Source organism: Corvus brachyrhynchos, unplaced genomic scaffold (genome assembly GCF_000691975.1).
Source record: "Corvus brachyrhynchos isolate BGI_N302 unplaced genomic scaffold, ASM69197v1 scaffold86, whole genome shotgun sequence".
Taxonomy (NCBI): domain Eukaryota; kingdom Metazoa; phylum Chordata; class Aves; order Passeriformes; family Corvidae; genus Corvus; species Corvus brachyrhynchos.
In genome coordinates this window covers 1253375-1271639 of record NW_008238647.1, presented here as the reverse complement: position 1 = coordinate 1271639, position 18265 = coordinate 1253375, and the positions used below count along the sequence as shown (strand labels likewise).

Genomic DNA, 18265 nt, shown 5'->3' with positions numbered 1-18265 from the left:
AGCAGATAAGGCTGGGGAAAAGCTGAGCCAATGGAGGATAACACATGGAAAATATATGGTTGCGAGCCCCTTTGATACTGGTATCAGCAGCCTTCTGTCTCCCTGAGAATTTCACTGGAAATACATACCTGGGTTTGTCTGCTCATGTGTGATTTCTACACATGCACAAATATAAAATTGGAAATGATGGAGCAAAAAACCTTTCTGTAATGAAAGAACCGTTCCCTTCTATACTTGTATTATATCTTTGTACGTTCCTGAATAGTAAAGTGTCATTTGCACCATTCCATATAAGAAATATTCATTAGAACAGGTTGTAAAGTAACAACTTAACTTCTGGTCAATGAATATAGAACATGTCAGCAAAACCAGTGTCCACTGAAAGCCATGGATGCCTTTCCTCAATTTTAAATCATTTTACAATGAGCTGCTAAATGAAGTGCATCCTGTCTTTATAGATCAGAACGCTTGGCAGATCAACAGCCTGGAAATGGTGTGCAGGTTTCCAATACCCTTTCTGTAAATAACTTACCTTCTTTATACAGCCATACCAACAGAAATCCCATGAAGCACTTCTCCCATGCCGATGGATTTTCTCTGCTGGCTTCCGGTTTGGCAATGGGACAATACAGAGCATGCTCCAGAGGGAGAAATTAAACAAAATTAAAGTCACCAGAAAGGTTTCTTGTGACTGGAATCGTCAAATAATTAAATAATTTGAGTTCACCGAACTAAAATTTACAAATTAAAGACATACAATTGAAAAAAGAAAACAAAAAAAAGAAATGTAGTTTCATAATGTCAGGGATTACATGTCCTTTAATGACAACGTCTCATAGTTTGAAGTATCATTCCTGGAGTAGATACTAACAGTAGTTAAACCAAGATATTCTTTACTTGAAACACTCAATCAGTTTCTCTTGATATGCTATACCCTACATGTTTCCTTATATTATAGTTGAAACAAGACTCTTTGGGAAATAACCAACTGATTACTAGTCCTAAATATATGGCCACACAAATCTTATGTTATCTTTTGGCAGTTGGGAACCAGCTGCAAACGTGAAACATAGGCCCCTGGCAACAGTTTAATGTCCTTGAAAATTCTCAGTGTTTAAATAAAAATTTATTTGTTTTCACAGGTTTGGTTTTTTTTTTTTTTTTGTTACTAGGGAGGAAATGAATGAACCTTTGAAGACAATAGCCATGGAAAATGTTCTCCTGTCATTGCTGTATTCCAGACATGTACCAGGAAGCTGCCAGCTAATCTCTAGCACTCTGATTTTCTAGGCATACACTACATTTTGAAACAATGTCTATTTGCAAGAATGATTCTTTAAGCTCTCATTATCTTTTCAGGTCCATCTCCTTTAAGATTTGTTAGTGCCAGCTAATCTAGCCAATGCTGACAATGGGGAGACTAAATGTCATAATTAAATGTGGCCAGCATAATTAAATCTACCAGCACAGGTCTGCAATCTTCATTTGACACTTTCATTTTTAAGCAGGAATTCTAATTAAGCCAAAAGCAGCCTCAGGGTGTCAGTAGAATATCGCTATATACATCCAAAGTACCTACTTAGACTTCTGCTCACAGTCTCGGACCTGGTTGTCAGAACAGAGGCCACACCATCAAAGTTTGAGGCTTTCATTAACTCTATTTAAAGTTTCCATGAAATTTAGCCACTGCATTCTCCAGTAGGATTGTTGTGCCACAGGCTGAGGACTCTTTCTGACATAAGAGCCCTAATACAGTGACAATATCCAGGCTTGCAGCCAGAATTAATCCTCTTTCTAAGCTCCAGTGCTTGTTAATCTTAGTGCAGAAGCTCTTTCATTTTAGTATCTACCTTTATAGGCCTGCTTGGGTCCAGGCTGCCATTCAAAGCAGTTGCATTCTTAATAAGGCTGGTGTGAGGGCGGGCTGAAGAAGGGATACATAAAATCTCTTCGCTGCTAATTTCAGAGACCCCGTGTCTGGCAAAAAACCCCCGCTGTGCTCAGAGAATTCCGTCTCCCCCAAGAGCGGGACCTATCCCATTTCTCTCAATCCCTCTACAAGGCCTGTGATATTTTTCCTCAGGCTACTTGCTACCATGCTTCTCCTGTAAGCCCTCCCATGAGGATAGTCCCCAGTCTCCCTCTAGCAGAGAGGAAACCTTCTGCTTTTAGCAACTTTTTACCTCCAACTGTTAAAGGCTAGTCAAGCATACATGAAAAGAGGAATGTTTTCTCTCCCTTAACCTTGAAACATATCCTATGAAAAGCTTAATTTCCTCCTATAACTACATAAATCTTTGGGAAGAAGTCCTAAACTGCGGTGATTCTGAATTGATGATGGTTTCTGCTCACTGTATTAATGCTTGGTTAAAATAAAAAACAGCAAAGAAGAAATTTGTAGAGTTTTTAACTGTTTTCATTCCACATGCTACTACAGAGCTGGTCTGCTGAAACTGAAGCAAAGATGAGAAATACCATGCCTAGCTGCTACAGATTAGCTGCCAGGTTCCAGAAACACTACTGTACTAACATTCACATTTTTATTGATATCATTTTATTTTTACTGACAGAAATTCAAAGATTTTACAATCCTTAGTTTAAAATTTGTTTATACAACTTAAGTTGGTTTTATACATTACCACATGATCCTTCACAAAGTGAATGCCCCTAAGAATGAAAAACATAAGATCAGGCCCATATATCCAAAAATTAAAATTGCAATTATAAGAAAAGGCATAAGTTTTCTTTGAAAAAAAGTTTTCATTTGTAGTGAATTGTGAAATTGACAATGGTAGAGTCAAAACTGGATTATGGAACACTTTGACTGTGAAAATTAAATATAAAATTGGTTGTAGTTCTTCAATGTCACTATCAACCTTACTTGTATAAAAAAACAGGTCCTGATGGTATACAAAACATTATTTATACATTGAAACAATTGTTATCTTGCCTGATAAGGAATATAGAAAGAAGAGCTGATTCTGGAAAATTAACTTAGGGTGAAGAACAAGTATTTTTCCAAAATATTATGATGAAAATGGCAGGCATATGGTTTTTTCAAATAAAATTTGCTGAAATTTCTTGCCAATTTAGATATGAGGAGAGCATAGAAAAAGCAAATTCAAAAGTCAGCATTAGACTTCTTTTTATAATTTTTTCTGCTGGTTCTGAGATTGTCGAAGAGATAGTTGAATAAAAGCTGACAAATACTCAGCTTAATCCTTTTTCTGAAAACCCAGTTCTTCTTAGGACCTTCTTTCTCAAGCGGGAACACTATAAACACTGACATTTCATAATAAAAATGAGTAACTGTACCATAGAAATATCTAATAAAGTTTTAAGACTGAATGCTCAAGTGAAGATGAAAGGTATTTACGACTGTAGTGATACATCATTCCACATAATTGCAAGAAGAAGTATATTTCTATTTTCATATGTTAATGGAAATATGGAAAATTGGTTCTCCGAATTTTCATTGAAACTGATTTAATTTTGACTGGTTTTTTGTTCATTGTCCATGTATCCCAGTGAATCCCAGTTGCAAGAAATCTACCTGTGTAGCGATGAACACCATTAAGATTTGCAAGGCCACATTTGTTGAACCACCATCCAGTGTTATCACTGAAGTTACTGCAGCTCTTTACAGGCTGTCCTTTAATAGTGCACACTGGCCTGCATCCATCATTATCAACATCAGAAGTACTGAAAGGCATGGAATTTTGGTTATCTTCTTTTCTATATCCTCTAAATGCATCACCTAGGTAAAACAGATAAAACAGAACAATAAAAAGTTATTTACAGGGAAACTTTCTTACTTGATGCACACCTCACAAATTTTTACTCTGAATTTATTAGAAAAGTAGAAGTCTTCAAAAGCAGTTCAAAAGGACCAGATAATGAGCTGTAAAAGTGCTGAAGATGCAGGGGGAAAAAAAAGGAATAAAATACTGAGAAAAATGGAAGAAGTTGAAAATCAATGAAAATTGTTATATTTTTGTTGCTTTTAGCAATGCATGCTGGCTATGAAGGTAAAGGCTTCTGTTCTCAAAGACAGAGGAAGAAAAGACAAAAGTAAACAAAAAGGATTGTAACTTCAGATTTTCCAGTAACATTCCCAAAGCCCTAGAGTGAGTCATGAAACAAGATGGAATTGTTAAAACATAAAGGTCAATTATAACTGGCTCTGCTGTCTTACTAAAGAACTCACTGAAGAAATAGTGTTTTTCAAAAATACCTTTAGAGAGTAACTATTTTGTTGATAATAAGAATTCTTGCATAACACGGAAAAAAGCAGTAAGACATGATGCAATACTTATTGCAAATCCTTGCATGCTTAGTATATTTATGCTATTAAGGCAGGTCTGGAATTAATTTCTGTCTATGTATCACCCAGCAACTGTTCCACACTGTAGGCAAACTTTATTTCACTCAGTTTCTTTCTCTATCCTTTGTACATGACTATCTGGGCACTTCTGAGTTCTTCAAAGCATCATCAGGAAGACTGACACTAACATCAGCACATCTATGATAAGATAATGGGCATCTAAATAATTGTGCCATTAGGTAAATAAACATTAACACCCAAAAAGTCCCTTATTTATTTTAAATATTTCCATTCCTTTTTATATTATTATTATTACAGGAGTGTTTATTCAATTATTCCATTAAAGACATTGAAATGATAAAGCAATTTCCTGCTATGTAAAGATTAATGTTGGCATAACTGATCACCATACTATTGAAAATTTATCTGCGTAAGTGTTCATTATATACCAGAGAAAAACACACTAGAAATAAAATTTTGAGGTTAATTTTTGTTCTTTTGAATGCATTTTTTCATATTAAAAAGGGAACAAAAACCTTTAAATACATCAAAGATGGAAGTTCTTACCAGCATTTCCTGAATAATGCCCCAAATGGAGTTTAAAAGCACATGTTTCATCCTCTATCCAAAATCCATCATATGATGCATAGGCATGCTTGTCATTTTCTGATTCCAAATCCACATAAAGACTGAAATGAGTGGCTTTTTGATTTACTATGTCAAAAATCTTCCTCAGTCCAAGCCAAAATTCTCCTTAAAGAGAAATATAATATATAGTCTAGAAATGGAAACTGTAACAGAAAAAGTGATTTTCTTGGTTTTTTCCTTTCCTTCCTGAACCAAATGTAATAAAAGTTGCATGATAGGCTTACATTCCTTTGAAAGACTAATGAAGGAACAGAGTAATCCTTCCTACTTCCTTAGGAAATCCATGTAAAGAATTCCCATGTATGCATCATCTTTTTTTTCTCTGTGAAATTTTTTAGAAAATTGTCCAGATGATCGATTTCAAATATTCATCTGCAATGTATCTTAGAAGACCACAAAACCTGGCTGTGCTAAAGATCCACTTGCATGAACAGAATTCAGTAGCACTCTTAAGGGTGATACTGAGAAATGATAAATGGTAGCATTTTATGAAATGCAAAAAAAATGCAAACCCTATTCTTGAAATTTAAGCCCTGTTCTTAAGATTTGCTGCCTCCATAAATCACACTTGTAGCCTCATTTGAGCTGCACTTTTTGTACAGAAAAGCTGTGTGCTTCCATTGCAATACCAGATAAACTCCTGAAAAAGCAAATGGATTTAGACTTGAGGGATTAAAGGTGGCAATAAAGAATTAATATCACAGTTGTGTTGGTATTTGCTACTGAAATATTTCTGTTGTTTATAATTTTGCATCCCCTATGGTGAAATACTATTGATTTTTCTCTGCTCCAACGAAATATTTTGCAAATGTAATTCAAACCAACAAAGGAACTTTTTTAAAAAACTGAAAGGAGAGGAAATATAATCTATAAATTATTTCAGGCAGAAAAGATAGTATTTTAAACACTCTTGTGAGACTGCAATAGCTAAAGACTCTAGTGGGGTAATAGTCATTATTGGGAAGATCACACAACAGACTAGATGAAAAAAAATCCATAAGCAAAAATAAAACTTTTAAGAAACAAGAACTTTATACTACTAAAACTACCACACAATTTAGTGGAATGTAGCTCACATAAAAGCAGGAGTAATGTTTGTTCCAAAGCACTTTAGAGTATTTAAAATTGATACCATTAAGGTCACCAAATCCATCCAGATATTCAGACCATGTTCTCTGAAACTGAACGATTCCATCAGTTCTTTTCTGAACAACAGTCCATCCACCTCCTCGAAAATCCATGTCACACAAAACCTAAAATAGACATAGATGTGATTAAGCATTCTTGAAACAGCTTTTATGAAGAAAACAATTAAATAAAGGTGGACTATTCAGAATTTTGCTAAGTAACATACTTTTCAAGTATCTTTAAAAAGAGCTCTAAGAAAATAAATGAAGCTGCATTATTTTCTTACATATTCCTGTTGAACTGTTTGATTTGGATATTTCTTCAACCAGTAGAAATGGCTGTGTATTTCTGTTCATAACACATAATAAATAAGCTTTGATAAATGTCACTGTAACATTCATAGCATGAAAGGGAAGCAACTTGCAATGTCATGTATTAATCAGGCAAAATATCATCAATACAGGCAGCAACACTGAATAAACTTTTATTTCAGCAAAGCAAAATAGACACAACTTCTTATATGTTCTCCCTCACCATCATGCCTTCTTCCAGAGAATACTGTGTTTGTGGTGCCTGGGAAATTTAGAGCCTTTAATAAGGGTGAGGAAATGGAAAACAGTGATAGCAATAACCCAGCAATAACAATAATTTGCAGCAGCAAAAACCTCTACATAAGTGGCCCCAATCCAGGGAAGTCCCAATGTGAACGTATAACTGCCTGCAACTGAGCAGTACCACTGAATACTCTCAGATCAACTCTCAGATTTATGAGTCTTTATGAGTCTTCGCTAAAATTTGTGCCCAACAGTATGTCAAATGGCAGTGGTCCAGCTGCCATCTGCTCTGCTTTGGAATATCACATTATGTGGCATGTTTTCTCCTCAGCCCACCAAACTTAAGACATGTAATTGACTTTCCTAAGTATGTCCCCAGTGCCAAATCTTGACCAGTTCTAACTGGGATTATAAAGTCTGGGAATCTAATGTAGAAATATTATATCGCACATTTAGACATTGTACTACCTAATCTATTCAAAGTAGTTCTAAGGGATGGCATGCATAATAAGTGTTTAAAAACAGAGGCTCATTTTTGCCTCCAAATGTGTCTAATTTGAGGAGAATTAACCTAGAAAATGCTTACAGCTTCTTGTGGAAACAAAAGTAAGTTCAGAATATAATTTTAGCTGCCATAACATTAAGCGGATGCACAAGTGATGGAGTAAAGTAAGACATTTTTTTTGACGTTACAGGAAATGTACAAAATGAAACATGTTTCAGAAAAGAGATTTGCAGTCTTAGCCAGCTAATAAAAGTGGAAACTAGGTGTAAGTCAGTTTAACCCTCAAAAAATTTTGTTGCAGACTGAGCATTATATGTTGCATCCCCATTGCCTGTAGTAGCCAGATATTTTTCAGGAAACCAGACTTGCTCCTTGGCAGGAAAACATCAATGTTGTAGTCAGAGCCTCTGTGACTTAACAAAGTCTTCTCGATGAACGACAAGAAAGCAACAGGACAGAGCTGTAATTTGATCGATCTCATACAAGCTGAGGAATCTTGGATCTTCAAGTAAGATACTTTGGGCAATCCTTGCAAACAAATACTAAATGAATCATAATAAGGTTCACGTGCATGAAAAACAATTGTGACCCTTATTCCCTGGAGAATCACATGCTTATTTCAGTCACAACAAGGAGGATAGAACTGGAATAAGAAGAAATATAGAAGATTCCAAGATGAGTATTTAGATGAAAATACCTAAACCTCATTCAAAATAATCCCGTTGCCTCATCCACTGTCTTGAGAAGATGACTGCATGCTTGGCTACTCCTCTGACTATGAGTCAGAAATACTACGAGGAGCCCATTTGGTCACAACATCAATCTTCAGTCCAATATAAATCAGTGTAAGTGTTGATAATTCACAGATTTGGTTCTACATGAGAGGTCATCAGCCAGTTCGATACAGCACCAATACATACACCAACTAAATAAAAATATTAAATAGATACAGAAAAATACAGTTATAGCTGTGTAGTTTTCTTAATTCCTTATGGAAATGTTGCAATTGTAAAGACTTATAATCGTTAATCTGCTTTACAGTTTGCTCTATGTCTCATATCATGAAAGGTGTGAAGGGCATGATTGTGCCAAGTACAATTTAAATTAAATGAGAAGGAGGATGGTTCTGCTGAATATTTCTTCCCTTTCCACCTGCAGTGTGTATAAGAGTATATATTCTAAACAACTGTTTAGTTTATCTGATCCAACTTAGAAATATCATTGATCTACATTTACTAATTGAAAAAATGTATCAGAAATTGGTCATGATTTAGTTTTCCAAAAGTGAAATTGGTTTTAATCACCTCATGATTAAATGCTCAAAAGCCTACTTTGGAGTAACTTTCTGAAGTGACAGAAACCTGCCACTACCACTAAAGCTTGATATTCTTATTGCTCCTGGAATTGGGAGTTCAATTACCTCCAGTTACGCATCAAAATCTATACTCATTTTCAGAAACATGAGGTATTAAACATGAGAAATAAGAATAGGATCACGTTGTCTAAATAGTTTTCATTTAACTGATACCTTTATGCAAATTATTCTAAACACATTTTGATTTAGGTTCTATTGCATAAAAAGACATCTTATTGCTGAAAAGATCTTCATTGAAATAAATTACTTTGTGCTGGCTTTGTTTCCTGTTTTTTAGTTTCTTATTATGGTTTTCTGCCTCTGTATTTTTTCTTATTTTGCTGGTCTGCAGAATATTTAGAACTCTTGGCTATTAGCCTCTAGAAGATGCTTTATAATTTCTTCTTTATATTTTAGTATCTTGATATTTTTGTCCATCTATCATTTCTCTTGTACTCTTTTTATACTTCCACACATGGAAGAATTCACATTAAATAGTATTCCTTAAAATAACATTCTTTATGGAACACATATTTTAGATATTTTTCTCTGAGACTTTTTTGGCTCTGTCTTTTAAGTTCTGTGCAACATCTACCAGACAAGAAATGACTGCAGACATTCTTCTCATTATTTATTGTTACCTTGTTGTTTTAATCAAACTACTATGATTTTTCTTTTGTGTTTCTAGAATCCCCCTCAATCCAGAAGAAATTCTGAAACAGATGCATTTTTTGCTATGGTAGACTTTTGTTCATACTATAAATATGGTTGTTCTGTGAACACTGTGACATGTCTTTCTCTTTCTTTTACATGGAAGGAACTTGCCGAGGAGTTACAGATCTTTTTCTTGAGCTCACTGAATTGTATAGAGACAGACAGGTTTTTCTATTGGGGGTTGCAGAATCAAGTTCATTTTTTCTTTTGTGATCCCAGCATAATTCTGAAACCTTTTCTTAACCAGTTGGAGCTCCTTTTTTGTAGCATTTTGAAGGGCTCCACTTGGCTAGAGATAAAGGGATTCATCCTTCCTTTGTTATAAAGGAACACTATAAAGTTAGATATTAAACTTTGCTAGTTAATAGTTGGCCTAAATTCCTTGTTTTTCTTAAAAAAAATAATGACCTCAACAAGTATTGCCAAGTTGAAAGTTTGAAAGTGCCATATCTGCCTTTCCACTATGCATAAGGCCGCCTCTAAATAGAACAATCTGAAATGGAAATAAACACAAAAAAAAAAATATTCCTTATGTTTGCATGGATCTGAATATTTGAGTCTGAGAAAATTAACCCAAAATTCTCCTCTTCTAGATGAGCACTATTACTCTGAGCAATTACATAAAGTGCAGGCAGTGATAGGAAACATGATTGTTGCAGGTTTTTTTAGGAATATATATCCTCGTTTTAGGAATATAAATATTGCAAACTGGATAGGAAAACTAAAATTTTAGATGCCTCTGTGCCTCAAGACTGGGTTATAATGATACTCAGACAAGAGCTAAGCACCTGCTCCTCAAACCAAGACACATCTGCACCTCCACTTGGATGACACTGCATCAGCAGAGTCCCATCACAAGAGAAGGCAACGTTATACAGCAGAATAATTCAAAATCTGAAAGTCCCATATTAAAAGCCAAATGGATCAGTCAATTGCTCTTCTGTTTTCCATCCCTGTAACAGAAAACAGCACTTCTCCATATCCAAAAGAGAAACACCTTGGGTTTTCCTCCTTGGTATTTTTCACTGCATATGAAAACCGACAGTAAAGGCTCTTATGACAGATATTAAATTTCCTTGTAGAAAACAGGAAACTTTTCAAAATTACAGTAATAGTAGACACATGCACATGATTTAATACATTTTTTTATTCATCTGTTGAGAAATTGTCATGGAAAACACTTTAAATCTATTAAAAATATTCTAAATGCATATTCTCAAGCAAGTTGTGACTATAACAATAAATACCTCAATAATAATATATATAATAATAAATTACCTCAAAAGGATAATTTGATCCTTCTGGGTGGATAATGTACAGACCACTTGGAGTTTTTGAAACTGAACCAACAGTATCTTTAATATGAGTGCAGTCCAAACCTAGAGACAAAAGGTATTCAAGGAAGTTCTTTAGCAAAATATGTTTTAAAAAATACAGATTAAGCACAGGAATATTACTTTTCTTGGTGACATATGAATTATGTAAAATATCATTTTCTTCTCATGCAAACTTTAAAATCATGCTTTGTCATGAATTTATCTTGTAAAATAAAATTCTCTAAACACCATTAAGATCCTAAGTATAAATGACACTGTACAGACAAAGTTATTCCTAATCTTAATAGATATGATACATATCTATAGGAAATTAAAGATTATGTATCTGGTCACTTTACAGATTTTTTTTTATTATTTTATTTATAACACCAGTACTGTGAAAAAGAAATATTATCTGGGAAATGAAGTCTTTTTCCTACAAATATTTGTATTTATACTTGTAAAAGCCTTGCCATCATAATGTATACATGAAAAACCATTTACCTCTAAGTGTTAAGCCAGGTACATGTTCAACATACTCAGAGAAGCAGTTTCCACAGCCAGCATGACTGCTTAGAGGTCATATTTCCTTTTGTTTGGATGGACACTTAAAAGAAGACTAACTGTCCAGTGTGTAAGTGACTTCCAGCCCATTTGAATAAGGATGCTGCCGATGCAGAGCACACTTTATTTCATTGTGAAAGAACGTGCCATTTAGCAGCCTCAGATCACTTACTGATAATCACAGCTGGCATTTTACATAAAAATCAGCGTGCTAAATAGAATGCCTGGAGCTGTCAGTTGCAAATGATTTAAAGCAGTATTTATGAGAACATTTTTAAACAGTTCGTTAAGTTTCCACAGTTTACATGTTACTAACACAGGATAAATGTCAATGTTACAATTGCTTACCTTTGCCTTAATTAGCTCCTTTTCAAGATACAAAGATAAAAAGGGAAGGTGCCAAGACTGTATCTGAAAAGTACTTACCATGAGATTGAACTGCTTTATAAGGAAGTGGATCCAGATGTTTTCTCAAAATTACTGTGTTCAAAAGAACAAGTTTGTTCATCAGTTCATTTACCTGCCAATTCAAATAAAAGATTTTTAATTAGATTGCAGTGAGGAATTTTGCATTCTAAAGATTTTTTTTTGACTCCTAGTAAACATAATCTGAAGTTCATTTTTGTGATGTGTAGTAATTCGTACCAATGTGAAAGAATAGTCCTCCACTGTCCCTACTGCCATGTATGACACTAAGTTGTGAAACAGGGGGCGCTTATATCTCCTCATAGAAATGGGACTCACACCCTACCAGAGGTACAAGGACTGGTGATAGACACTCTAATCCTACTGGTTTAATCACTACTTAATGGTTTAATGAGCCCTATTTCTCCTCAGAAAGACAACACCTGCAGTGAGAAATAACAAGTACAAGTCTTTATAATAAAGAAAAAAAGTACCTGATTAGAAAGGTAATCCAAAGAAGACTGTTGATCATCCATCATGTCTCTTACCAGTTTTTTTGTACTTCTGGCATATTCAGCAAGAGAATTCTGCAAATTTCCTTCAAAAGAAATATGTTCATCTACTTGTTTTTAATAACTCTAGAAATATTCTTGACTGAATGACAACATACTGATTTATGATATCTAAGTGAATACCGAAGATGTTTTACCTTACGGCACCTAAAAGTGAAATGAAAATAATACAGAGACCACAGATTAAAGCCAAAGGTGCTAAAAACTTCAGACTTTCTGATTGCAGTAAAGACATCTTAAGAAGTGATGGCTCTTCTCACGTTTTGAAGAAGATAATCTTATCCTTGGGTGAAGTGGACAACCACTTAAGGGATATCACAGTGATATAAATTCATATGATAAAAGACAGATATATATGGTTTCTTGTCACCTTACATTTGCTCATTCACTGTACTACTCCTGGTTTTTGCCCTGATGCTCAAAAATCATGAACATCGTCATCATCATAATGACATATAATTAAAAATATATATTTTAAAATCATATGTGAAAACCAAGAATTTACAGAATTATTTTCTGAGGCTGATTGCATAATTTGCTGTGTAGTTTATCAAGGTAGTGAATAGAGAATGTCCTGTGTAAGCCTTTATAAAAGGTAAGCTGAAGTACACATTTACTCCCATGTAACTGACTAACTAACTAACTAACTAATTAACTACCTCCCACTTTACACCCCCACACCCAGCTATGATGTTTAAATGAGGAACAGACATCCTCCCTCTGTAATGGAGAGAGAAACTGACATTCAGAGGATAACAGATCTGGGTGGGTTGTGCTGCTGCTTGGGTTTGCCTGTCTTCACCAATGATTATACGTTGTCACACCAGCTGCACCCCAAAAACAGGGTAACCCAAATTTTCTGACCAATACACAGTTTGGGCAGCAGGGTCACAAGGCTGTCACGTGTGCTCAAGAAGATTAAAAAGTAAATTTGCACAGCATAGCTTAGCACAGGAAAGGATTGCATAGCATGGCACTGCATAGCTCATCACTAAAAGTATTCTTGATGAATACATACTGCACATGTAATGTTTGTCCCCTCGTAAAATTTTAGCTTGAGCATCACATGGAACAAGGCATTGTTCTTTTTGTTTTGAAATATCTGCAGATTTATTTTTCTCTTCTGCCTGAAGTGGTTCTTCCACAGCTCCAACATTCCTTGTGTCCTGTTGTACCAACACAATGGAGGGGGAAATAAATTGAACATTAAGCATATATAAAATAGCTTGGTCTGTCAAAATGAGGTAGATTGCTCTACAGGCCTTCCTTCAAAACCTGGTTTTTTTTAAACTTTTTCAAGAAATAATTGACAGAGCTGAGACCAAAACCGATTAGGTGTTCTCTGCTTAGTCATACCTCACAAGAAAAAGGTAGTGTCAGAGGTAGAGAATAACCTCTATAAATTAAAAGAAGTACCAGCACCATTTCTGATGAGGTATTCTACTTGTGAGCACTGTAAACTGGAGGCAAGAACTTGCAAATCCTGTATTTTAGGAATCACCACACCCAAGAGACATCTCAAATGCTAAGGAACTTATTTTCACTGGAAAGGAGCAGGCTTTTGGATTTACCAGATATTAGCAAAATACTTTTACTCTTGAAAACCCCTAAATTAATTATTTAGACCCTGATCAGGGAAATACTTGCATAAGTTTTTAACTTATGCATATGAGCAGTCCTGAGAAGATTTGCAGACCAATTAAGTATTAAAAAAATTAATATTTTAAGTGTACTTATAGGGGAAAGAATAAAGGTACAGTATTCATGGGCACACAATTATCTGAAATAGTAACAGTAATAGCATTAGTAGAAGTAGTTACACCTATTAATGTTATTTTTAAATTATATTTTCATATTTAATAGTTTTTCTTCCATGGTGCCATAGGACATAAAATAAGGGAATGCCTCTGAATCACCACTTAAAGAAATTACTAAAAGTAATTCTCAAAATATGTGTCATTGTCAAAAGACTAAGCAACATATTTTCATATGAGTCTTCAATGATTTCATAATCTCAGCAAATCACTTGTAGTATGTTCATGCATTGTGTTTTCAAATGTAAATAGGATCCTTAGAAATGTCAAGATTTTAACAAAAACCAAAACTTATTTAGACTTGAATATGTCTCCAACACAGTTGTTCTTTCTTGTTCCAGTTTTCTCTTTCTGGTATTGGCACTACACCAGCAAGCACTGAACAGGGTTTTTTTCCGGATTTTTGCTCTTAAAAAGTGAAAGTAAAAATTTCAAAAAGCTGTTAACAAGGGGATTTTATAAAACAAAGGGTTTCTGAATTACTAGTATAATTGCATTTTGTGCCTGGAGAATGGTAAAGAAGTAAAAGAATATGTTTTTTACGTTTTGAAATAAGCACAAAATAAAGGAAGAAAAATTATATAGGATTTATAAACAGATCACTTGAAACTTATAAATAGAATACTTGAAAGTATGGTTTGTTCCAGGGCTATCACAGCTACTCACCAGATGTTCAATTAAATACTGTCAAGCAAATATTTTAATCAATATTTATCTTTAACAAAAGCTGACATGAAACAAGCAATTAAGTCTGATCTCAGCAATTCAAGCAAAAACTGTCTCTGCCAAAACCAACAGTTACACTGCATTTACAGGCATGCAGATGAGATTAAAAATATGACCTAAAAACTGAGCTGTGATAAAGGACATTAACACAAAAATGTTCTAATGTACTGAATTCCTACAATTTCAGTGTAGTTTCTTTTCTCTGTCTGAAAATACCTGATGCTTCTGTATTTTCATATCTATCTTGAATAAGGCAATCCACATTTTTAAAACATCTGTCACTTTTCTGAGAAATCAGTCAGTTACATTCATTATCTTATCTAAACAAAGTAATTGAAAATCTTACCTTAGGTGAACAAGGTTTGCCATTATTTATGACAGTCTCTCCTAAACTGAACAAAAAAATATTAAGACAAATCAATGAAGTTACCCTAAAGTGGCGATTCATCTTTTACTTGAAGAAATGCAAATGTTTTAATAGGTTTCAAATTTCTGTGGAAAGAATTGTACACGATGAAGGCCTGATCTAACTATTTGGGAATGTCTACAGCACAAAGGGCAGCCAACACATCACTCCTTTACTGCCTGGATTTAATAAACCACATTTCAACTGCCCAGTAGATTTTGTATACTACTATTTGCATCCTGAGGGAAATTACTGCTTATCGCCTTTATATGACACATCAAACATATATATATTTTCATTGTGGTAAACTCTGACAGATTCTCTTAGATGCTATTTTTGAGCATTTGTCTATATTTGGTATGAGGGGTCTGGGCTACTTGAAAGAAAACTAGTATTACTTGATGTTTTCAAATTTTTACAAAGATTTTTATCCTTAAAATTAAGGTGTCTGTATTGTTGTCAAGGTAGTGCACTACAACAGGCTGTGGAAGCAATTTTGGAATATATCATCAAAGTAAGTTCAAAACAGAAAACTGAAAAAAATTATTTTAAATTAGTACTTTGTATTACATAGAAAATCTTTTACCAGGAGGATAATAGCAGTATTTTGGTCTCACTGGTAGCCCACCTGTTGTAACACAGGTACTGAGACAATCATTCAGTGCAATGATTTTTATCCCTGAATAAAGTCAAAGTACAAGAGAATGGCATGAAAAAGAAGAAAATGAAATTTAGTCCACAGAAGCTTAATTAAAACTATGAGGCACTTACAGTTTTCACACACTCAAGTCCACTATTTTTGTATCTTAAAAACTGGATCTGATAGTCTAACAACAAAAAAAACAGTTCACAAAGTTCCAACAGGTTTAGACAATTTAGACACATTAGAGCATTTAAATTGCTTGTGATCTGGATGAATAAATGAAACCTCAGCTTCCAATGTACCACTGGGAAATACACTGTCTAAAGGATCTTCAGAATACACTGTTCAACTGCACCTTACAGTGGTACAATGAGACAATGTTCCAAATTCGTCTTGATAATGTGATTCATCTACACCTCTATCTAAAGCTGGAATACATTGGAAACAGCTTTTGCTACTAAGATTTGTTGGGAGCAACCAACATTTGTCAGGAGTGGGGATTAATACACTTTTGAGACAATGTTTTCTTTAAAAATTTATAGCTAAATGGTACTAAGCACCTACACCTGAGAGGAACATAATCAACTGGCTGCGAAACTCTGAGCAACTTGGGCTCTTCTCTATCTCTCAAAATCAAAATTTTCAATTAGTTCCAAAGTACCACATGGCACATCATAGCTTTCCAATATGAGACTTACTAGGGTTTAATTAGTGCATCAGCTGATGCTCTCTCAAGAAGATGCATGTTGTGATCCATAGTTCAGTCTCAAGGAGAAGATGAAAAGATTTTCATGGCTATCTACATATCACATTAAGGGCAAACAAACAGTTTTTCTTCCTCTTTCTATGTACACAAATAGGCAGAGGTGACAAATTTCAGGAAGGAATGGTTAAAATAGTCAGAACATTAACTGAACTTCTTCTCCCATGCAGTTGCCTACACAGCTTGGAGGAAAACTACACAAGATTAGCAGGTTAATCCTCCACTGGAACAAGAAGGAAAGAAAAATGTGTATCTGCAGCAGCACAGCTATGCTCCAGCCTTCAAATAAAACTTGTAATAAATTCAGAATCCATCCCACAAAGTTTTAAGAGCTGATCTTTATCCTTCACTGGAATATCAGTGTCTAGCCCACAGTAACGTTTATACAGCTTCTTTCAAACCAGCTGCCAGAGCAGGACCTTCCATTCTGTAACTACTTAAGACTACTTTTCTTGCTGTCCCAGAATAATCATACACTTCTGAATTATATGGCCCTCAGCTTGTCACCTTCTTGTCCCACAGTCTGAAAGATGTGAGGTTACTCATGAGGAGGGATTATCCAATAACCGTAAAGGAGGACTATGAAGACTCAATAAAAAGTAAACAAGGGAAAGACAGAAGATATATAAACTCTATTCTTAGTTCTAAATCTCAGAAGGTATCTTAACGTGAAGCTGCAAGTTGTGCTTTATTAGATCAAAATTTTCAGTAAATCTAAGGAAGCTCAAATTCTGCATGAGTTGACCACAAACTTCAATCTTCCGAGGTTTGACATGGGCCCAAATTCTGCAGTTTCCCAGTTCTGCTTCAGTTCTGCTTGGGTGACTCAGCTCTCCATCCTGCTAAAGCCTTCTACTGCATCCTAAATGAAACAGTGCATTTTATCAGGCAAACTGATTTTAAATGTGTGTGTGAGTTGAAAATCACACAGCGGTAAAGTGACAACCACTTTTCTACATTTTGCAACACAACAGAGCAGATGAGGCAAAAAAGTGGTGAATTTGGGGTTGGTATTCTGAACTAGAGCTGAAAGACCTCCATTTTAGGGTCATCTTGTCAACTGCAGTAACTGGGATACTACAAATATTACGCACGTTTGGCAATATATATAATATATATTGCCAAATATATATATTATATTATATTATATATATATATATATATAATATAATAACAACACCCACTTCACAAACTGTGCTACAAATATGGGGAGGGGTCTGTGGAGAAAAGTATTTCACAAACGCAGAGTACTATTTTTACCTTCCAGAAATACACCAGCCAAGAAATGTCTTGCCAGGAAAGCACCAAGGCATTTAGCCTGTTGCTGACAGCTCATGCAAGGCAGGGCAATATCCCAAGACAACACACTCTGCTTTGCCTAAAAAAGGGAAAAAAAAAAAAAAAACAGTTTCGCAGTTTTATGAACAAAGTGGGCGTTCTTTGGTTGTTTTGTTTTTTGGTATTTTTTATTACTTTGTGTAACTATATTTATGGACTTTTAAAATATTTTTCTATAATATTTTATACAATTTAATTTTTTTGTTGTTTGTTGTTGTTGTGATTTCTGCACCCTGCGGTTAAAAAAAAAAGTTTATGGTGTTAACTTCAAGTCTTCAACAGGCCTAAGAGGCACCCGCAGAGCTCTGCAAACCCGCACGCAGGGTCGGGGCGGTGTTTGCCCACGAGAACGCGTTCGCTCGGATACCGGGTGTGTCTGCGGCTTTTAAAGGTCATCCCGCGGTTTACAGCGCTGCAGAGGATGGAAAGCCCAGTGAGAGCCAAGCACCGTCCCTGGCACTGTGTCCGTCACCGCTGCCCCTGACGAGACG

General features: G+C 35.0%; 1 protein-coding gene across 2 annotated transcripts; it reads right to left on the bottom strand.

Annotated features, from left to right (window-relative positions):
• Nucleotides 1-2526: 2526 nt before the first annotated feature.
• On the bottom strand, nucleotides 2527-17473 carry ANGPTL5 (angiopoietin like 5). Of its 2 annotated transcripts, none has more exons than XM_017737659.1 (8): nucleotides 14971-17473; nucleotides 13103-13250; nucleotides 12007-12131; nucleotides 11534-11627; nucleotides 10506-10606; nucleotides 6105-6225; nucleotides 4892-5077; nucleotides 2527-3757 (listed from the first exon to the last, which is right to left on the bottom strand). In XM_017737659.1, exons 1-8 carry the CDS (start codon nucleotides 15070-15072, stop codon nucleotides 3438-3440), a joined length of 1197 nt encoding a protein of 398 aa, XP_017593148.1. In that variant the 5' UTR covers nucleotides 15073-17473; the 3' UTR covers nucleotides 2527-3437. The 2 variants fall into 2 exon arrangements, with proteins under 2 accessions (XP_017593148.1, XP_008634525.1); XM_008636303.2 differs by having other exon boundaries at nucleotides 12007-12110; nucleotides 14971-17464.
• Between the last annotated feature and the right edge of the window lie 792 nt (nucleotides 17474-18265).